The sequence below is a fragment of the Equus caballus genome, chromosome 14 (genome assembly GCF_041296265.1).
Source record: "Equus caballus isolate H_3958 breed thoroughbred chromosome 14, TB-T2T, whole genome shotgun sequence".
Lineage (NCBI taxonomy): Eukaryota > Metazoa > Chordata > Mammalia > Perissodactyla > Equidae > Equus > Equus caballus.
Genome location: NC_091697.1, coordinates 25,512,500 through 25,530,965, shown reverse-complemented (window position 1 = coordinate 25,530,965; position 18,466 = coordinate 25,512,500). Strand labels below are relative to the sequence as shown.

General features: G+C 39.5%; 1 protein-coding gene across 2 annotated transcripts; it reads left to right on the top strand.

Annotated features, from left to right (window-relative positions):
* Nucleotides 1-2,406: 2,406 nt before the first annotated feature.
* NPM1 (nucleophosmin 1) lies at nucleotides 2,407-17,782 on the top strand. Of its 2 annotated transcripts, none has more exons than XR_011425003.1 (11): nucleotides 2,407-2,740; nucleotides 4,876-4,955; nucleotides 5,528-5,647; nucleotides 5,997-6,090; nucleotides 6,420-6,526; nucleotides 6,641-6,708; nucleotides 10,475-10,532; nucleotides 10,887-10,970; nucleotides 11,888-11,989; nucleotides 13,056-14,415; nucleotides 17,429-17,782. XR_011425003.1 is itself a non-coding variant. In XM_005614993.4 (11 exons), the coding sequence occupies exons 1-11, from the start codon at nucleotides 2,683-2,685 to the stop codon at nucleotides 17,465-17,467; spliced, it is 885 nt and encodes a 294-aa protein (XP_005615050.2). In that variant the 5' UTR covers nucleotides 2,532-2,682; the 3' UTR covers nucleotides 17,468-17,782. The 2 variants fall into 2 exon arrangements, 1 of the variants encoding a protein (XP_005615050.2); XM_005614993.4 differs by having other exon boundaries at nucleotides 2,532-2,740; nucleotides 14,341-14,415.
* The last annotated feature ends 684 nt before the right edge of the window (nucleotides 17,783-18,466 follow it).

Below are 18,466 nucleotides of genomic sequence, written 5' to 3'. Positions count from 1 at the left end.
AAGGCCACCTTCTCACTGTGGCCTCACATGGAGGAGAGACAGCCAGCTCTGGTGTCTCTTCCTCTTCTTATAAGGGCACCTGTCCTATCAGAGTGGGGCCCATCCTTACGACCTCATTTACCCATTTCACCTTTATCACTCCTCACAGGCTGTCTCCAAATACAGTCACATTGAGGGTTAGGGCTTCAACATACAAATTTTTGGGGAACACAAACATTCAGTCCATAATATTTACTAAAGCATTATTTCTTACAGCAAAACTATGAAAATGATTTTAGTGTCCATCTATGGAGGAATGGATATTAAATCATAACATTTCCATCTTATGTACTAGTTTGGACAAATGTCCCAAATATATTTTTGAATATGAAAAGAAAAAGCTGAGGGGCCGGCCTGGTGGCGTAGTGGTTAAGTTCACATACTCTACTTCCGTGGCCCAGGGTTTCCAGGTTCAGATCCCGGGTGCAGACCTATACATGGCTCATCGAGCCATGCTGTGGCAGCAGCCCACATACAAAATAGAGGATGAGTGGCACAAATGTTAGCTCAGGGACAATCTTCCTTACCAAAAAAAAGAAAAAAACACCCAACTATATAATCTCTCTCTCTGTAGTCTAGAAGGATAATCACACAACTATTAACAGTTATTAATTCTAAGGAATAGAAATGCGGATATGGAAAGAGGGGCATCTTACTTTTTCACTTGTATAGACCCAAATAACTATTAAAAAGATAATGAGCATCCATTACATTTGTAAATCTGAAAAATAAGTGGGTTTTTTAACCACGTGATTCCATGATATCATACTAGACTAGGTGCCTAACATATTAAAACAACAAATGTTTTTATAAAACATGAGCTATGGCTCCCATAAAGTTCAGGCTCTGTACAGAGCTGAGTTTGAATAATCGTGGTCCAGAATCCAGAGAGAAATTATAAAGTAGCTCCAACTTTTACTTGCATGGGCTCAAAGAACATTAACCCGTTCTCCTCCACTGTCCTGTAGCTCCTCTTGAGACTTTCTCATTCTAAATCCCCAAATCCTCCACAGCCACAGTCCTCTCCTCCCTTTTATCAGCCTTTCTCATCCCATTCTGTAAATGTACTTCCAAGTCCAGTTTTTTTCTCTAGCAATACTCTGCATCTCAAAAGATCCGAGAACCAAGCTAGTGAAGACTCTTCTTCAGTTGGGGGTGGGGAAAAGGTGGGGAACAGCTTGGCTTGATTCACATATAGGACACGCTGATTTCTCTAATTTAGGATTTTGATTCTGTTAATTATTAATTAGTTCATGTGTACTATAATTTATCTTCTCAATTGGATTGTTTTTGGAGAAAATGGGGTAGGGGCATCACTGTCACCATTTTTATTCTTCACAGTACTTCTTAAATTTATCGTTTAACCTGTTGATTTAGATTATTGGGGGGGGGGGCGGAGAGGAGGGGGACTCCTCGAAACCCTCCAGGGCCCTGTGGCGGCGGCGGGGGTCCTGTTTGTCAACGTGTAGCTGGTTTAGAATGCTAATTTCCAGGCTCACTCCCAAAGTGTCTAATTGAGGTTTACACACTTCTTAGAAGATATATGCTTTCTTTACAGGTCAGAACACTTTGGGATGTTACAGATTGAGAGCCGCACTGCCTCAGAGGCTGGTCCCACGTGTAACCCTCCCAGCTCTTAGAAGCGCGTCACCCCTTTGGGCACCTTACTTCATCATCTCTCGCCCGTTTGTCTGCAAAGTGGAGACAGTCAGACCCGCCTCACCGGACCTTATGTGAGGACCGACTGTAGATATACAGCCCTCTTGAAACCTTGTCTGTGGGAGAAACCCCCAGGCCTGGCTCCTGCCCTGCCCGTACTGAAGAGGCTGACGCAGTCCCTTTTGGCGCCCGAATGACATAAAGATGAGGGATTGCAACTTTGGAGATGTTTCCTCAGAAAGTACAGAGCTGTAAACACAGAGCAGGGTAAGTGCGGCCAGCGGCTGCATCTTTCCTCCCCAACAAAGAGTAATCCGTAGTGCACTCTGTCTCTGGGACCTGGAGCTTTAACTTTGGGGAAACGGTTAACTCTGAGCCCAGGCCTTTAGGCAAGTCAAAATTCCTGAGGTGGTTATGCCTGTTTGGAGGCCTGCGAGGCACGAGGGGATGGAAAAAGGTGAATCGAGCTGCTTTCTGGCTCACTTCCACCCGGCTCGCCCCCGACCCCTAACACGGCCAAGAGTGGCCGTCGCCATCTTGCAGGGTGGGCTGCGCAGGCTCTTGGCGCGACGCCCGCGCGCCGGAGCTGGAGAGGACGTGGAAGGCTTGGAGCGGGGAGCGCGCTACCAGGGGAAGCACGCGTGCGCACAGGCGGCGGCGGCGGAGGGGTGGGGCCGGGGTACGAGTGCGCTTGCTCGGTGGGAGCCCGCGAAGTACCTGGGGGAGGTGGGGGGCGAGGTACAAGGGAGAGGGGTTGAAGAGCGCTTGCGCGGGAAAGCGACCGTCCGGGGAGGGGGGTTCCCGAGCACGCGCGCGGAGACGGGACTTGGTCAGCTCTCGCGAGATCTCCAGGGGGCTATATATGTGCGCAGGGAGCCCGCGTCCTTTCCCTGGTGTGATTCCGTCCTGCGCGGCTGTTCTGTGGAACAGTGGTCGTTTTTTTCCGTCCGCCTTCTCTCCCACCTAAGTGCGTGCCACCACCCCATGGAAGATTCGATGGACATGGACATGAGCCCCCTGAGGCCCCAGAACTATCTTTTCGGTAACTGCTGGCGGGACTGGAGCGAGGCCGAGCAGGCCTAGTGGCTTTGAAGTGGGGGGGCGGGAATCCTGCGGAGGCCTGGGCTGGTGGAGAAAGGCAGGCAGGCTGGAGGCCCGAGGGAGGGGGAGCGAGCTGCCGGGGCCCTGCAGCCTCGGGTGGGGGGAGCGAGCTGCCAGGGCCCCGTAGCTTCAGGGATGGGGACCCAGGACCGGAGAGCCGGCACGCCAAGGGGTGGGACGGAGGCCGCCTGGAGCCCGGGCGGGAGCGGTCCGAGGCCCGGGGCCTCTGGGAAGGTGGACCCGACCGGCTGAGAGTTCGGCGTTGCCCGGGGCGCACGGTCGAGTTCTGAGCGTGAGTTTTCTTAGCGGTGTGCGAGTTCGCAGGCTTCCGATTCCGCGCCGCTGTCTTGGATGCTCGGCCCCGGCTTGGTGGTGCAGGAGGCTGTGTGGGCTCGTCGTCTGAGGCGTGGGCCTCCTTTCTGGAGGGGAGGAGAGTTCCAGCCTGGCCTTGTTCTCCGGCCTTGAGCCCTCAGCGTCGGGAGTTCCAGGGCCCAGACTCAGCCCCGGTGCCTCGGCCGGTTACGGGGGGAGGGGAGGCGCGGCCCGGCGTGAGGAGGCCGCAACCGATGGGAGCACGTGGTTGCCACGTGGTTGGGGGGAGGCGGGGGTGTGGGCGCTGCATCCGGGGCTCACTGATGTCCTGTCACCCCCAAGCCTGGGATCCTGGGTTTTAATTGAGGCTGTTGGGCGGGAAATGTTAGGTGAGGTGGCTGGTAGCGCCAGGATTCTGGAGGCCTTTGTTGAGTGCTTAACATCTGCGTACTATGACGGTAGTTCTCGTTTCTAGAGCCATTTTTCTGTCTCCTGGCGGTGGATGGAATAGCCCACTTTGCACATGAGGGTACTGATGCTCAGAGAACTAAAGTGACTTAATGAAGGGTGCACTTGGCGGTAAATAGAGACTAGCTCTAAAGCAAGACGCTTGTCTCCAGAGCTGGTGTATTAATAAGGATTTTCTTTTTCTGGAGGGAGGCCTGCGGAGGCAGTTTTCTGTGCGGCATCGAGCAAACAACTTTTTTTTTGTTTTTTTAAGATGAGAAATGTGCTGAGAGTTCAGTTAACCTGGTGCTGTTAGCTTTTCATTTTATACCAAGGTTTTGGGATCTTCACCTCCCCAGCACACAGTACCATACTAAGGAGAGGTCTGCTTCGGTTTTCAGTCTCAGTGAATTTGATTGTTGAAGGCATTTCTTTGTGTCAGTCAGGCTTGAAAGTAGGTGCAGATCCTGCCCCAGATTTGTTTCTTTGTATACCATACTGAGATTTGCTAAATGAGCAATGACATTGAAGCATGTATGTACCAATAACTATTAGACGACAACTAAATGCAATCATTTAAAGCTTTCTTCTCACGGTATTTTAAACAATTTGCCTATTCGTGGAATGGGAGTAGATACCACGCATCACACGTGCAGGCTTTTATTCTAGCAGTTTTGAATACCTGGGGTTTCTGATTAGTTTACACCAGAATATTTTTGTGTTAACCCTTTCTGTCGGAACTATCCTTAGGATATATCTATTCTTGCTTTAAGCATAATTTCTGAACATAATTTAATGTTCATCATTTCAGTTACTTGAAATGTTGGCCCCTGTAACAAGTTTAGTTCTTTTCCATTTGTAGTTTTTCTGTTGTAAATACGAACAGTTCATGTAGGCGTTTGTGTAACCATTCTTGTTTCTAAATTTGCTGCATTTCTTGGGAGTTTAGGTAGGTAATTCAGCTTTTTTAAATAGTGTGATTTTACCAACATTGTACGGTTTGGTTTCAGATACTTCTTTGAGTTACAGACTTACTAAATCTGTGAGCTCATTTCTACCTGAGAATGCTAATAGGGTAGTTGAGAATGAAATAGTATAGTGGGAAAGTGGACTTTATGAAGTCCTGTATAGATGTTCTTTGATGTTTATAGACATTTGTATTCAAGAAATCCAGGAAGAGATACATCTGCCCTGCCTTCTGGTAGCTAGAATGGTGAAAAACTGGTTCACAAGTTAACCGTTATCTTTTTGGTTACCCATACTGAAGTTTCATTGTTGTTTTTCTCCATGTTATAGTTGCTTTTTCTTCATTTACAGGTTGTGAACTAAAGGCTGACAAAGATTATCACTTTAAGGTGGATAATGATGAAAATGAGCACCAGTTATCATTAAGAACGGTACTTAAACTTTTCAAAATAAACTACTTAATCTTTCTCGATTTCAGCCTCTTGGGTCCTACTCGTGTGGCTTAGTACTTACTTTTATAATAGTATTTTTATAACTGAGTATTGTATATGCCTGTGATAACCAAACTTTGCGTCTTCACCATTCCTTTAGTAATTATGTAAAGTCCAGTGACACTCTTGTTCACCTTTCCATATTTATCTACTTTGCTGCTTCGATAGCACTATAAAGCCCTTTAGGACAGTGGTCAGTCTTTTGTGTCCTCCCACAGAGACTAGCCTCTGCTAGACTCGAGACTGCTCAACTTGTAGTAGGTGGGCCATACTGTGAACGGGTGATGACCTACACAACTATGTCATCAGATGTGTTTTTATGCATTTGTTCAGATTTACTGAATATGAGAAATTGATGGGCAAGGTCACATAAAAAAGTTGCAGATGATGTGCTCAAAATAGTTTTCCATCAGTGGTAATAATGAAAAGATTATAATGGTTTTTAAAAAACACATCTTGAGGGGATTGTAAAATAGTGGGAATTTAAATTGAAGTACTGTTTCTGTTCACAGGTCAGTTTAGGGGCTGGTGCAAAGGATGAATTGCACATTGTGGAAGCAGAGGCAATGAATTATGAAGGCAGTCCAATTAAAGTGACACTGGCAACTTTGAAAATGTCTGTACAGCCCACGGTAAGGGCACTTATACTTTGGATTAGTTGTCAAAGTCTAGTTCTCTTGCATGAAGGTAGGTGTCATTTACCTTACATCAAGGAGATAGAAAGGGTAATCGAGTTTGGTCCTTCCAATAGTCACAGCTGCTGCTTCTGTCACTGGGGTTGAATGATCAACTCTTGGAACAGGGTGGTTGCTGCTTGTTTATCAGAGGTGGAAAAACCAGTTCACTGGTTTGTTCATTTGGCTCACGGGTTTACCTTTAATGGCTATTACATAAATATTTCTAAGTTATGAACAGTTTTATACCAAACATTTAACCTTATTTTCTTCATAATACTTAGTGATATAAGTTTCTCCTTCTTAGGTTTCCCTTGGGGGCTTTGAAATAACGCCACCTGTGGTCTTACGATTGAAGTGTGGTTCAGGGCCAGTGCATATTAGTGGACAGCACTTAGTAGGTATGTTATTTTTCTGTATTATGCTGTTTATTCTTTTTTAATGCAGTTACTTTGTTCCCATTTTGGACTTTATAAAGCATGCTTAGTTCTGATACTAGTGTCTTTATAATAGGTTCATATGTGAACCCAATAATTTATAACTGGAAAAGCCTGTGGTTTTTTACATTGAAAAACCTAGTAATAAGTATTAGCCCCCAAAATTCCTTTTTAAAAAATTTCTGTTTTCTATTCGCTGTTTTTAAATACTCATTACTGTATATTGTCAATGCCCTTTTTTCCTGAGTTCTCGGTTGAGTCTTAGTAGTGGCTAATAAAGGATTTTATCTTAGCTGTGGAGGAAGATGCAGAATCAGAAGATGAAGAGGAGGAGGATGTGAAACTCCTGAGTATATCTGGAAAGCGTTCTGCCCCTGGAAGTGGTAGCAAGGTTCCACAGGTATAGATGTAATTTACCACAGATACGTTATTCTGACCTTTGTTCGGTGATTAGAATCAGCACTTGATCATGCATGTGTGTGTATATATATATTTTTTTTCTTTTCCCTCCAAGAAAAAAGTAAAACTTGCTGCCGATGAAGATGATGATGACGAAGATGATGACGAAGATGATGATGAAGAGTAAGTATGTTCTTAGAAACTTGACATAGTTTTATGGGAGGAACTTTTATGAAAATTCTTTACCAAAGTCATCCTGTGGAGTTTAATTGTTTTAATTAAATAAAGGGTAAATGGTCAGTGGTTAAATGAGCTGAGTTAAAGGATATTATCAGACTATGAACCTTAAAATGCAGTGCATTGCAGATTTTCAGAAGGATAGAGTAAGCAGCATTTCCAAAATGTATTTGACTAGGCCCCTTTTTCCTGAGTAAATTAGTGGATACATTACTGTATGCTAGCAAGTCTGGTGTACTTTATGCTGAACAGTTTATAATAAAATGGATTGGGTGGAAAGAATCTGAATCAGTCCAGCCACATTTATTTTGGAAGTTCTCACATGAGGATTTTTTTTCCTGCAAGGGATTTTGGCCCATGGTCCTTACTGAGAAAATAAGATCCTATAAGACAATAGGATTTTCATGGAGAATTTAAAATTTGGTTGGAAACAAGATTTGATGGGTTTATTAAATTAACCTAAGTCAGGCTATGGTAAACAGCAACATGCACACTATGAAATAAAATACTATTCATAATTGATCTTTCTTGCATGCAACGATATCAATAACTTCTGATACATTGGATTTTTAATTGTCAGCTTTGTCACTGAGTTTCTAAGTTGGTCTGTATATATTTACTGAAAACATAATTCAAATAGAATCTAAGACTCTGAGAGAAAGTGCACTAATTAATGATCAAATCTGAAAGTTAGGTTTTCAGTAACCTCAACTAGCCAAGCTGGTAGTTCTTAAGAAAGCTCTTTGAGCATCACAGTGAAGGCAGAAAATAGGAAAAGGCTGAAAGAGTTAAATGCTTAGAAAATTCAAAATTACCTGCATGTCAAACTTATAAAGAAACTCAATATAGCTGGTGTTTGACTATTACTACTCTAAGAAGATTTGCCATTAGTAAGACTTAAAATAATATACCTCAAGAGAAGAATGGGAAATGGGCTTAGAAAACAGAAATGAGAAATATGGATGGCATATGGTGCTTAATTAGGCTTGAATTTATTTACTCTTTGGTGATTTCAAGTTACCATTGTGTGTTGTGTGCGTTTGCACGTGAATGTCCAGTAGCATATTCATTGAGACTTTGGAGTCAGACATTTCTTTCCAGAAAGGCTTTGGAGTGTCACATGCTTGGTATCTTGATTCTGCTTGGGCTTTGGAAGATTTCCTGTCTTTAAAATGGGAATAATTTCTGATGTAATCACAATGTAAGGTAGTTTGTGTTCTTGTTTTCTTTGGTTAGGTAGTGAGGGAGGAATGAGAAGTATAGATGTTGTGAAGTTCTAAATCAGTAAGTTTTACATCTAAGGAGAGAGGATTGTCGTAGGGACAGTTAATGGATGTCTGGAGGGTAACACATCTCAGTAGAAAATTGTACTAGTTAGGTGGCAATGAAAATGTAAAGAGATGCCTCAAGGTTTGTTAGTTGAAATAGTTATTATCTGGAAATTATAAGCCATTGTCCCAGAAGAATTGGAACCAACTAGATAAAAGGGAAATCGATGGGTCCTGTTTGGGAGATGGGAAGAGTATGGTGTGGGGTGGTTGACCTCTATTGATATAAGCAAGAAAAACAAAACCATTTAGTACATTGAAAGTTAGAGACAACATAATGTGTGGTCCTCCATAAAAATACCTTTTCTACATTTTATTAGGGGATATTCTAATAAATGAAACTGGTTATGATAGTGGTTTTATAGAAATCATTGTGATCTTGTTTCTGCTAGGGGGAGACACCTGTAGGGATTGGGTTCTAAAGCCAAAATTGACAAAATCACTATTAAAAATCACTTAAAAGACTGCATATGGTTTTATGTATACTACATGATGCTTACTCTAGTTAACACACCAAATTTTACCCCCCAGTTTTGGAAGGATGGGTGTTTCTTTAGTTGCACATTGATGAAGGTACTCCTTTTTTTACATTTAGACTAAAGTGTGGAAAAAGATTTTGGTCAGTATATGATGTTTGGTTTGTGAACTAATGAAAACGTGAACCAGTTGCACTATTTTGCTAATAAAGACTTCCCTAGGCTTTTCCACTGATTGGATTTCCCCCCAATTTATCCATTTATTTAGAGTGTACAGTTGTGTGGTTTTTGGTATATGCACAGTTGTGCAGCCATTGCCACAATTTGAGAATGTTTTATCATCTCAGAAAGTAACCGTGCTGTAACTTTTCATCTTCCCAAGTTCTAGTCAACCACTAATGTACTTTGTTGTTTATAAATTTGCTTATTGTGGATTTTGTATATAAATGGAGTCATACAGTATGCACTCTTGTGACTGGGTTCTTTCACTTACACAATGTTTTTAAGCTTCATCCATGTTGCAGCTTGCACCAGTACTTGCCCTTATCTTTATATTATTGAATTGTAAGAATTTTTATGTATTTTGGAAACAGGTCCCTTATCAGATTTGCAAATACTCTCCCATTCTCTGGGTTGTCTTGCTATACTCCCCTGATGGTGTCCTTTGCACAAAAGTTTTTTTCACCACGTCCAGTTTCTCTCTTATTGATTGTGCTTTTGATGTCAAATGTAAGAAACCATTTTGAAATCTTCTAGAAGTTTTACAGTTTTAGCTGTTAGATTTAGATCCTTGTTTCGTTTAGAATTTTTGTATATGCTGAAAGGTAGGGGGCCAACTTCATTTTACATGTGGATATCCAGTTGTCCCAGCACCATTTGTGTGTGAAAGGCTTCTTTCCCTGTTGAATAGTCTTGGCATTCTTGTTGAAAGTAATTACCATAAATATATGGTCTGTTTCTAGATTCTGCAGTTCCTTTCTCTTGAGGCATGTCTATCCTTATGCCGGTAAAACGCTGTCTTGATTTCTTTTACTATGTAGTGTTTATAGAGTTCTGCTTGAAATCACTAAGTGGACCCTCCATCTTTGTTCTTTTCCAAGATTGTTTTTGGCTACTTTGGGTTCTTTGAATTTTGATAGGAGTTTTAGGATTGATTTCTACAGAGAAGCCAGCTGAGATTCTTGTAGAGATTTTGTTCAATCTGTAGATGAATTTGCAGAGAGTTGCCACCTTAATATTATGTATGCTGATCCGTGAACATGGGTTGTGTTTCTGTTTATTAATTGATTTAACTACCTCCCCCCAAGTTTTAATTTTTATTTTTAGTTGTAAAAAACATAACACATGTTAACCATTTTCCAAGTGTGCAGTTGAATAGTTTTAATCATATTCACATTGTTGTGTAAACTCAGACTCTTTTAGTAATACTGATAAATATATCATTGAGCAAAAACTACCCATTTCCACCTCTCCTCAGCCCCTGAAACCACCAGTCTATTTTCGGTTTCTGTAAGGAGTTTGACTTCAGATACCTCATAGAAGTAGAATCATACAATATTGTCTTTGTGCCTATCTGGTTTCACTTGGCGTGTCCTTGAAGTTCATTCATGTGTAGTACACGACAGGATTTCCTTTAAGACTGAAGATTCCATTATATGTACCTATGACATTTTCTTTATCCATTTAACTGTTGAGGGCATTTGGGTTGTTTCCATCTCTTGGCAATAGTCAATAATGCTGCAGTGAACATGAATGTACAGATATCTGAGTTCCTGCTTTCAATTCTTGTGTCAGCCGCCAAAGCATGACAGTTGTTTGGCTAAGCTTATAGGTTCAGCCAATTTCTTGGTAGGCTTTTAGGGTTTGTGAGTGCATTGAAACACTAGTAACGACTTATTTCATTTGTAGTGATGATGATGATGATTTTGATGAGGAGGAAGCTGAAGAAAAAGCTCCAGTAAAGAAAGTAAGTATGATACAATGTTAAAAGATTGTCAGAAATAGCTAGTAACAGAAGATGATGGAAACTTTTTAGTGCTATTTACTTTGTTTTCAAGTTAATGAAAGCTGGCTTGGGTGGAGATGATCTCATACTTAAAATGGGTTCTGAGTAGAGCTGTCCTGAAAACTTTGCTAATAGTGGGGAGTGATCTATTTTCTTCATCTGTGGGGCTTTCTCCGTCTTCCCTTTTGCAGCCTTTTGTCAAAGTGATTGTTTTCATCTTAGCCTGACTGCTGCTTTTCTTAGATGGTTTGGGGCAGTTTATTTGCACTGATGTCATGTAGGGGTGCATTGATTAAGATTAATTTCTAATTGCAGTCTATACGAGATACTCCAGCCAAAAATGCACAAAAGTCAAACCAGAATGGAAAAGACTCCAAACCGTCAACGCCAAGATCAAAAGTAAGTGGGAACAGGGGCTGGCACAGTGGCCTAGTGGTTAAGTTCGCGTGCTCTGCTTCAGCGGCCCAGGGTTTGCAGGTTTGGATCCCGGGTGCCGACCCACATAGCACTGGTCAAGCCACGCTGTGGCAGTATCCCACATAGAAAAATAGAGGAAGATTGGCACAGATAGATGTTAGCTCAGGGCCATTCCTCCTCACCAAAAAAAAAAAAAAGTGGCAACATAAATAGACAAATACAGGCTTCATTGAAGTAGTTAGAAAAGTTAGATTCTACTGTGGATGAATCTAGTCTGTCTGAAATTTAATAGGCTTTTGGAGAACATCTGTAACTGGTATCTAAAGAGCTAAAACGTGATTGTTGGTGATCATTGACGTATATACAGCTGCTGGCGTTCTAGTCGGGGAGACAGCTAAAGATTTTTATTGTGATATAAACAGTTGTCTCCTTTAAGTGATCTTCCTTGTTGAGAGGTAGACTTATCACATAGTGCAGTTTGTCAACGCTGGCTGCGTGTCAGGACCAAGTAGGAAGCTTAAAAAAACCCTCGTTACCTGGGTTCACAGATTATCGTTTAAATGCTTTGAATTGGATCCCAGGCAGCAAGTTGCGTTGATTTTCTTGCTTTATTTTTGGGGCCCTTCTGGTTTCATTTTTGATGGAATTTAAATGCAGAACTGACCTGGTATAAAGGCTCAAACTGTTCCTATTCCTTTCTTAAGGAATGATTTTAAGAACAAAAGGTAATTGTTCAGACATGAATTCATTTATACTATAGGAACTTGGCTCTGGTTGTATGCTTGTTTTTACTAAGAAGGATTGTAGGAATAATTGTATGTGTTGAGAAAATCCAGGTAGGATGGGTCTTTTAAGAGCTGTACTATTCTGATCTTTTGAAATTCAACTTTTTTTTCCAGGGTCAAGAATCCTTCAAAAAACAGGAAAAAACTCCTAAAACACCAAAAGGACCTAGTTCTGTAGAAGACATTAAAGCAAAAATGCAAGCAAGTATAGAAAAAGTAAGTAAAATGATCTTTCTTAAAGAAGTGCAATAGGTTTAGTCCCCCCCCGAATTATACCTTTCCCTGGGTTGGAAACAGGACTGTTCCTCATTTTGTTATCCTTAATATACCTACCCCTTTTATGGTATGAAGTTTTTTCAAAAATGGATTACTGGTAACTTAACATTCATTTATAATCTCTATGGTGATTTTTTTTATGTATTTGAAATTACATGTGTTTTATTTTCCATTATAAAAAATATAAGAAAGTTGGTTATAAGGTAATATTCTGACCGTAGATGTTAAAGTGAGATCAGTGAGAACACTTTACTTTGCCTGCTCTTCTGGTTGTAAGATGCTACAGAACCAGCAGAGGGCGTATGAGTCTTTCATAAAATTGCAAAAGACTGGAAAAGTAGACTGCTTGGTATTAAAGTTTAAAAAAATTTACTCTAGTCAAAAATGGTTTCCAACAAATTGAGTCACTTCTATTTGTCTTTTACACCAAGGTGTCACCAGTCAATACATCTGGTAATATCTAGAAGTTTTGAGTGACTAATAGGTTTACGTTTAGTCTCCTTTTACAAATAGTGGAAATGTGAGAAGAGGATTAGCTCTCTCTCTCTCCTTGCTATTTACTTGACTAGGGGACTAAACTTAAGTCAACTTTAGGGAACTCTGGACTTGCAGAGGATGGAATAATCGGTTTAAATATGTTAACACATTTGGGAGAAGCTTTACTCGAGGAATACTACGTTAGGTCCCAGTTACTGAGAATAAGTGTGGGATGATGAGGAAAAGTTGCTGACTTCTTTTCCCGCGTTTTTCTTATGTTCTCTAGGTTCTACATGGCTTCAGTAGTTTTCCTTTCCTTGTGCATTGATGAGTCAATTGGAAAAATAACATTTTAGAACCAGAATGTATTTCTTGATTTTTGCTTTAGTACTGCTGTAAACCTTTTAGCCTTCCTGGTATCACTGCTTTCTTGATTTTTATTCCTTGCATACAGTGCTAAAATATGACATCTTTTAGCTACCCCTCCCCCCCATTTTAATATGGTCCTATCTCCTTGGTTTAATTGCAGGCGCATTGAACAATCCTGGGCACTACTGGTAAATTAAGCCCAAAGATGGGGAGAGGAAAAGGAGAGAAATATAGTCCATACTGAGTATCATCAACAATCCAGACTGAAGTCTTCTATTTTAATCTCAATCCCCTTTCCTGATTGCCACCCACCCATGCCCCCTTCCAGGCTGGAAGCAATCTCACTCGATCTCCTAAAGCACTTTCTTTTGACTGCTGTGGTTCAGTGAACCTTATACTTTGCTTTCTATAACTTGTGCATTTGCCTCACCTTTGATCATGTTTTAATCACCTTTGTATCTCCCTAGCTGCTCAATAAATATTTGAATGAATCAAATAAGAATGTATGTGACGATAATTTAAAAATGGAAGTTACAGTGAGGTTTATTTTCTAGGTGATAGAGGCAATTAAGTATGTTATACTGTACTAGCCTGTTTTGTGCCATGGTCTTTCTGGCATTCGTGAAGCCACCTTGATCTTTTTAAAATGCATAAAAGATTCAGGTTACAAGGAAAATCAAAATTTAGTTAGCTAAAAGGAAATGAAAGTGATGTACCTAGTACGTTAAATAATATAATTCCAAAGTGTAGTTGTGAATATAAATATTTCAGTATATTTCCAATAATTGTAATGCTTTGAAAATATTTGATGATGAAATATTTTGAAAATAATTTGGTGGAATACTGTTGTGGTTCTTCCCTATGTCCATAATGAAAGGTAATGCCAAATTTTAGTTACAGATTAATGAAATGTAGTAACTTTAATTTTTTACCCACATCTGACTTCATATACCTCCTGACGTTGACTCCTAAGTTAGTGTTGTGCTGTACCTAGGTTCTTAGTAGGAAGTCATATCTTAACAGTTTGGGTCACTTGTCTATGTGGTACTGAAAAGGGGGTACGTGTCTGTTTTGTATTTGGTCCTGGGTGGTAGAGTGGTGATAAAACTGACTTTTAGCTAATACAGTAGGCAGTCAAGTTGACATTTGAGTGCCTGAAGAATCTCAAGTGTAGCTTTTACTTTGTATTTTTCAAGTGGCTGTGGAGAATTTGAAACTTTGACAGACCCTGTCAGTAAGGGGGTACTATGAAAAACATCAAAGTAGTAATATGTTGCCCAGTAGACCTTTTTGGGCCTAAAAAGACTTGATATTAAATTGAAAGAGCTGAGACAAGGAATGAACTACTGATCCATGTAATAGTATGCAAATCTTTGAGGAATTTCATGTCTCCTTCAAAAACAGTGTTTCTATACTTATCTTTAATAATGCTTTTGTCTCAATAGGGTGGTTCTCTTCCCAAAGTGGAAGCCAAGTTCATCAATTATGTGAAGAATTGCTTCCGGATGACTGACCAGGAGGTAACTGAATTTTCTTCTAACCATGACCAAATTCAAAATTTTCAATGTGATTTATTATGATTGTTCTTTTAGTCTCTCTAAGTGTTGGCTTCTTTTTAAAGGTTCCTAACCACAGACAATACTTCAGATTAAATACGTGGAAACTCATAAGAATTTAGTTGGCGGAGACTGAGAAGATAACTTTTTTAGTACATTCTTCCCAGCTTTCATATAGTTGGTCAATTATCTCGGTTACTGAGCTCAGTTTTACTTTTGGTTTTGTGTTGGCGAAGGAAATGAGCTGTGGTTTTTCTTGCCGTGCTCCATTTGGCGACTACTTGGGGTAGTCTGGTCTGTGCTTTCTTGTGAGTTGGCAGAGAGTGCCTTTTTTTTCATAGATCTTACGGGAAACACGTTTTGCCGAAATCAACCTAAAGTGCAAAATCTGGAAGCAAGAGGCCAAGTTATAGTTAATACTCAATATGTTAGCTTGAGTCAGCTGTTAGATTTTGTATTTCTTACACATGAAGGTATTTTGTCAATAGAAGAAAATTCACATGCATGTTTTTACTTGTTGACTCGGGATGTGAAGGAAAATGTAAAAGCCGTTACATAGGGTTGCTGGGCAGCATGTATATACAGGATACATCTTGTGTTGAATGGTCTTTGTCAGGACTTCCTAAATCTCTCCTGTATTAGCTTTTTACAGTGAATTAAGAAATTTGTCATCTGCCACCATATTTAGTACTTAAATCACTTAAATGGCCATACTGTTAGGTTTGAAATCCTTTCAGTGGCTCAGTGCTGTTTACAGTTAGTTGTGAGTTTAGCCTTGATTGATGTGGCCTTGAGATGATCAAATGTAGCTTTCACTTCTTTTGGTTGCCACTCTTTTTTGTGTATATTTGAGCCCCTGAGTGCGAGTGTAAATTATGTAAATTTTCTTAGTAATGGACATTTATTAAACACGAGTAGTTTTGAAACTGCGCAGTATGCAACTGTTAATTCAACATTGAAAATAGTGGGAAGTCAGATACAAATCATCACGTACTAATAGGGAAGCATAAAAAATACATGGTTTCTTCAACTAGTACCAAAATAAAATTTTTGATTAAGGAAAATTCAGATACCAACAACCAGAGTTGCGAGGGCCTTCCACTCAGTGTTATAACATCAGTCTTGCAGCTGAAATGACTAAACTCAAACTCGTTGTCAGAAGTATCTTGTGACTACAAAACTGAAAGCATATTTTCAAGTACCAGGATGAAATTTCTGTAGTAATTAATGTAATAAATATAATAGCTCAATTTACTATTACAAGTTATCAAAACTATAAATGCCTCACGTTTTGATGGCATAGCTGTAGATGGAAGTAATCACAATGTGTGAAAAATTTTCCTATTGCTTCTGCAGTTTTTCTTGTGGGAACAGTTGCTTGTGAGGAGTTGGCTAGTAAAGTCCTTCCACGTGGGATTTGAGAAATAATAGCAAATTTTTGCAAAAACTCTTGAATTAAGAGTGAGAAAAGTACTGCTTTCTGTGGAGAGACTACAGATACAAATTTTGGCGAATGTTTGTGCAAAAGTGTAAACAGTGTTTACTCAGAATTGAAGGAGAGCACGAATCCTTTTATAGAAGGTGGGTGCTGTCCTACATAATACTGGTCAAGCAGCAGGGGATGTTTCTTTTGCTATTGAAGTGTTGGGAAATTGTTCTTGAGCTTTTATATCGAACAGAATGAGTGGAGGGAGGATTTTTGTGATACTTGTTGGCATTTGGTATTCAGTTCCCTTGCATTTGAAACCCAATGGCTGTGTTAAACAATACTGGTTGAGAGGATCCTGTTTCTTTGAAGCACTGAAAGCAAACTTTTGAAGAAAAGGCCCCAAAAGTTCTTGGTGACATTTTTAATAATCTGCTGGGTAAAACCTCCTTATTTCTCGTTCATAGTTTTAAATGTCTCTCTAGCCAGTAGGATTATGTAAATTTGAAGAGCAGACTCCACTGAAGTACTCCATTGGTTGAATGAACTTGTTGAATCCTTCAAAGAGTCAGAAACGTCGTGACTGTTCTTAAAAAAGAACATTATTTATGAATAGGAAAAGAAATGCCAACTTGAAATAGATAATACTATACTTATGGCTATCATTTGAAATGAATTTTTCATCTAAAGAATTTGATTTTTTACATGGATGTTACTACATATCAACGTAAGAACGAATAGAATCGTCATGTATTGAAGGAGAACAGAAATTTTGGGGGATGCTTTTTTTGTCAGTAGACACTTTAAATCATTAGGAGATTTCAAGAGTGGAAAAGCAAGTAATGTCATGGAAGATGGTGTTGAGTACTATACCCAGATAGGAGCAAGTCGGAGTAGTAGATATGGCAGAACATGTTCAATGTATTTTCTCAGAATGCTGATGCCAAGCATGCTCATTAATGAGTGTTCAGTGGACAAAATGAAATAATTTGGATGTTACAATGTAAATGGAATTTTATGAGCAAATTCTGCCAAACAGGAACTATTGATCCCACATCATCAAGGAAATATAACTAAAGAGAGAAAAAGAAAGAGATGTAAGGTATACGTAGTCTTTTTCAGACAAACGTAATTAGTATGTGTCCCATGTACACATGCATGGGCTTAGACGTAAATACGTTTTACTTTGTGTTGTATATTTTTATGTGTGAAATCTGGCAGCCCTAAAGCAGATGACATGGAGGCAGCATTGGCTAAACTGGTCTTTACCTTTCCTCTTGATTTCCTTAACTAAAGATATCTAAGCTCTTAAATGTATTTTAGTATAATTGACTTTGCTTACAAATAATCACGATTTAGTGTCTAAATTTGAAATAAAATTACATTTGAGTATAAGTTTCCTTGAAATGATTTCTTAATTGTCTAGAGTGAACCCTTTTGGTGGTAGAATGAAAAATAGATATGTTGAACTATACAAAGAGACGTGGCTTAATTTATTGGTGTCTATGAAGTATTGTGGTTCTTTAACCACATTTTTTTTTTTTTTTCCAGGCTATTCAAGATCTCTGGCAGTGGAGGAAGTCTCTTTAAGAAAATAGTTTAAACAGTTTGTTAAAATTTTCCGTCTTATTTCATTTCTGTAACAGTTGATATCTGGCTGTCCTTTTTATAATGCAGAGTGAGAACTTTCCCTACCGTGTCTGATAAATGTTGTCCAGGTTCCATTGCCAAGAATGTGTTGTCCAAAATGCCTGTTTAGTTTTTAAAGATGGAACTCCACCCTTTGCTTGGTTTTAAGTATGTATGGAATGTTATGATAGGACATAGTAGTAGTGGTGGTCAGACAAATGGAAATGGTGGGGAGACAAAAATATACATGTGAAATAAACTCAGTATTTTAATAAAGTAGCACTGTTTCTCTATTATTTATCTTCTTTATACTTTGTCAGAGAAATGTACGTAGTTAAAAGTGTCAAATAGTGTCATAAAATCTCATGAGAGACAGTTCCTGCCCTACCCCTTCAAATAGTTCTGCTTCCTAGAGTTAACCAATCTATTTTTCATCGTGAGGATTTAGTCTTTATACCTTCTCACCTCCTGATAATTATAACCACACAAACATGTTTCTAAATGTTCCATCAGACCTGTTATCCACCTATCTCAGCGTTTTCATTCCCAAAGAAAATCTGACATGTTAAACAGCCTGCGGCAGACTTTTTAAAACATGGTTCTTAATCTGATTCAGAACAGAAAATGATTTCTGACTCTGCCCCAAATAGTACATAACTAATACCTTTTAGATCCATAGGAGAAAAATTAATTTATTGTATGTGGTGATTACATGGGGACATTCAGGGTCTACTCCTTTGGACCCCCTTGTCTGTTTTAGCATGATTCAGTTTTATGATGCTTGGGGTTAGATTCCTGTTCTTAGTCTTGTTTTGCTGTGGTGTAATCTCCAGTAGTTTCCTAACAGATGAGGTAAGTATTTTCTGAGTCCTTGTATATGTGAAAATGATTTGATTTTCAACATAACACTCAATGCTTCCTTTTAGGCTAAATCTTTTTCTCAGGATTTTAAATATGTTC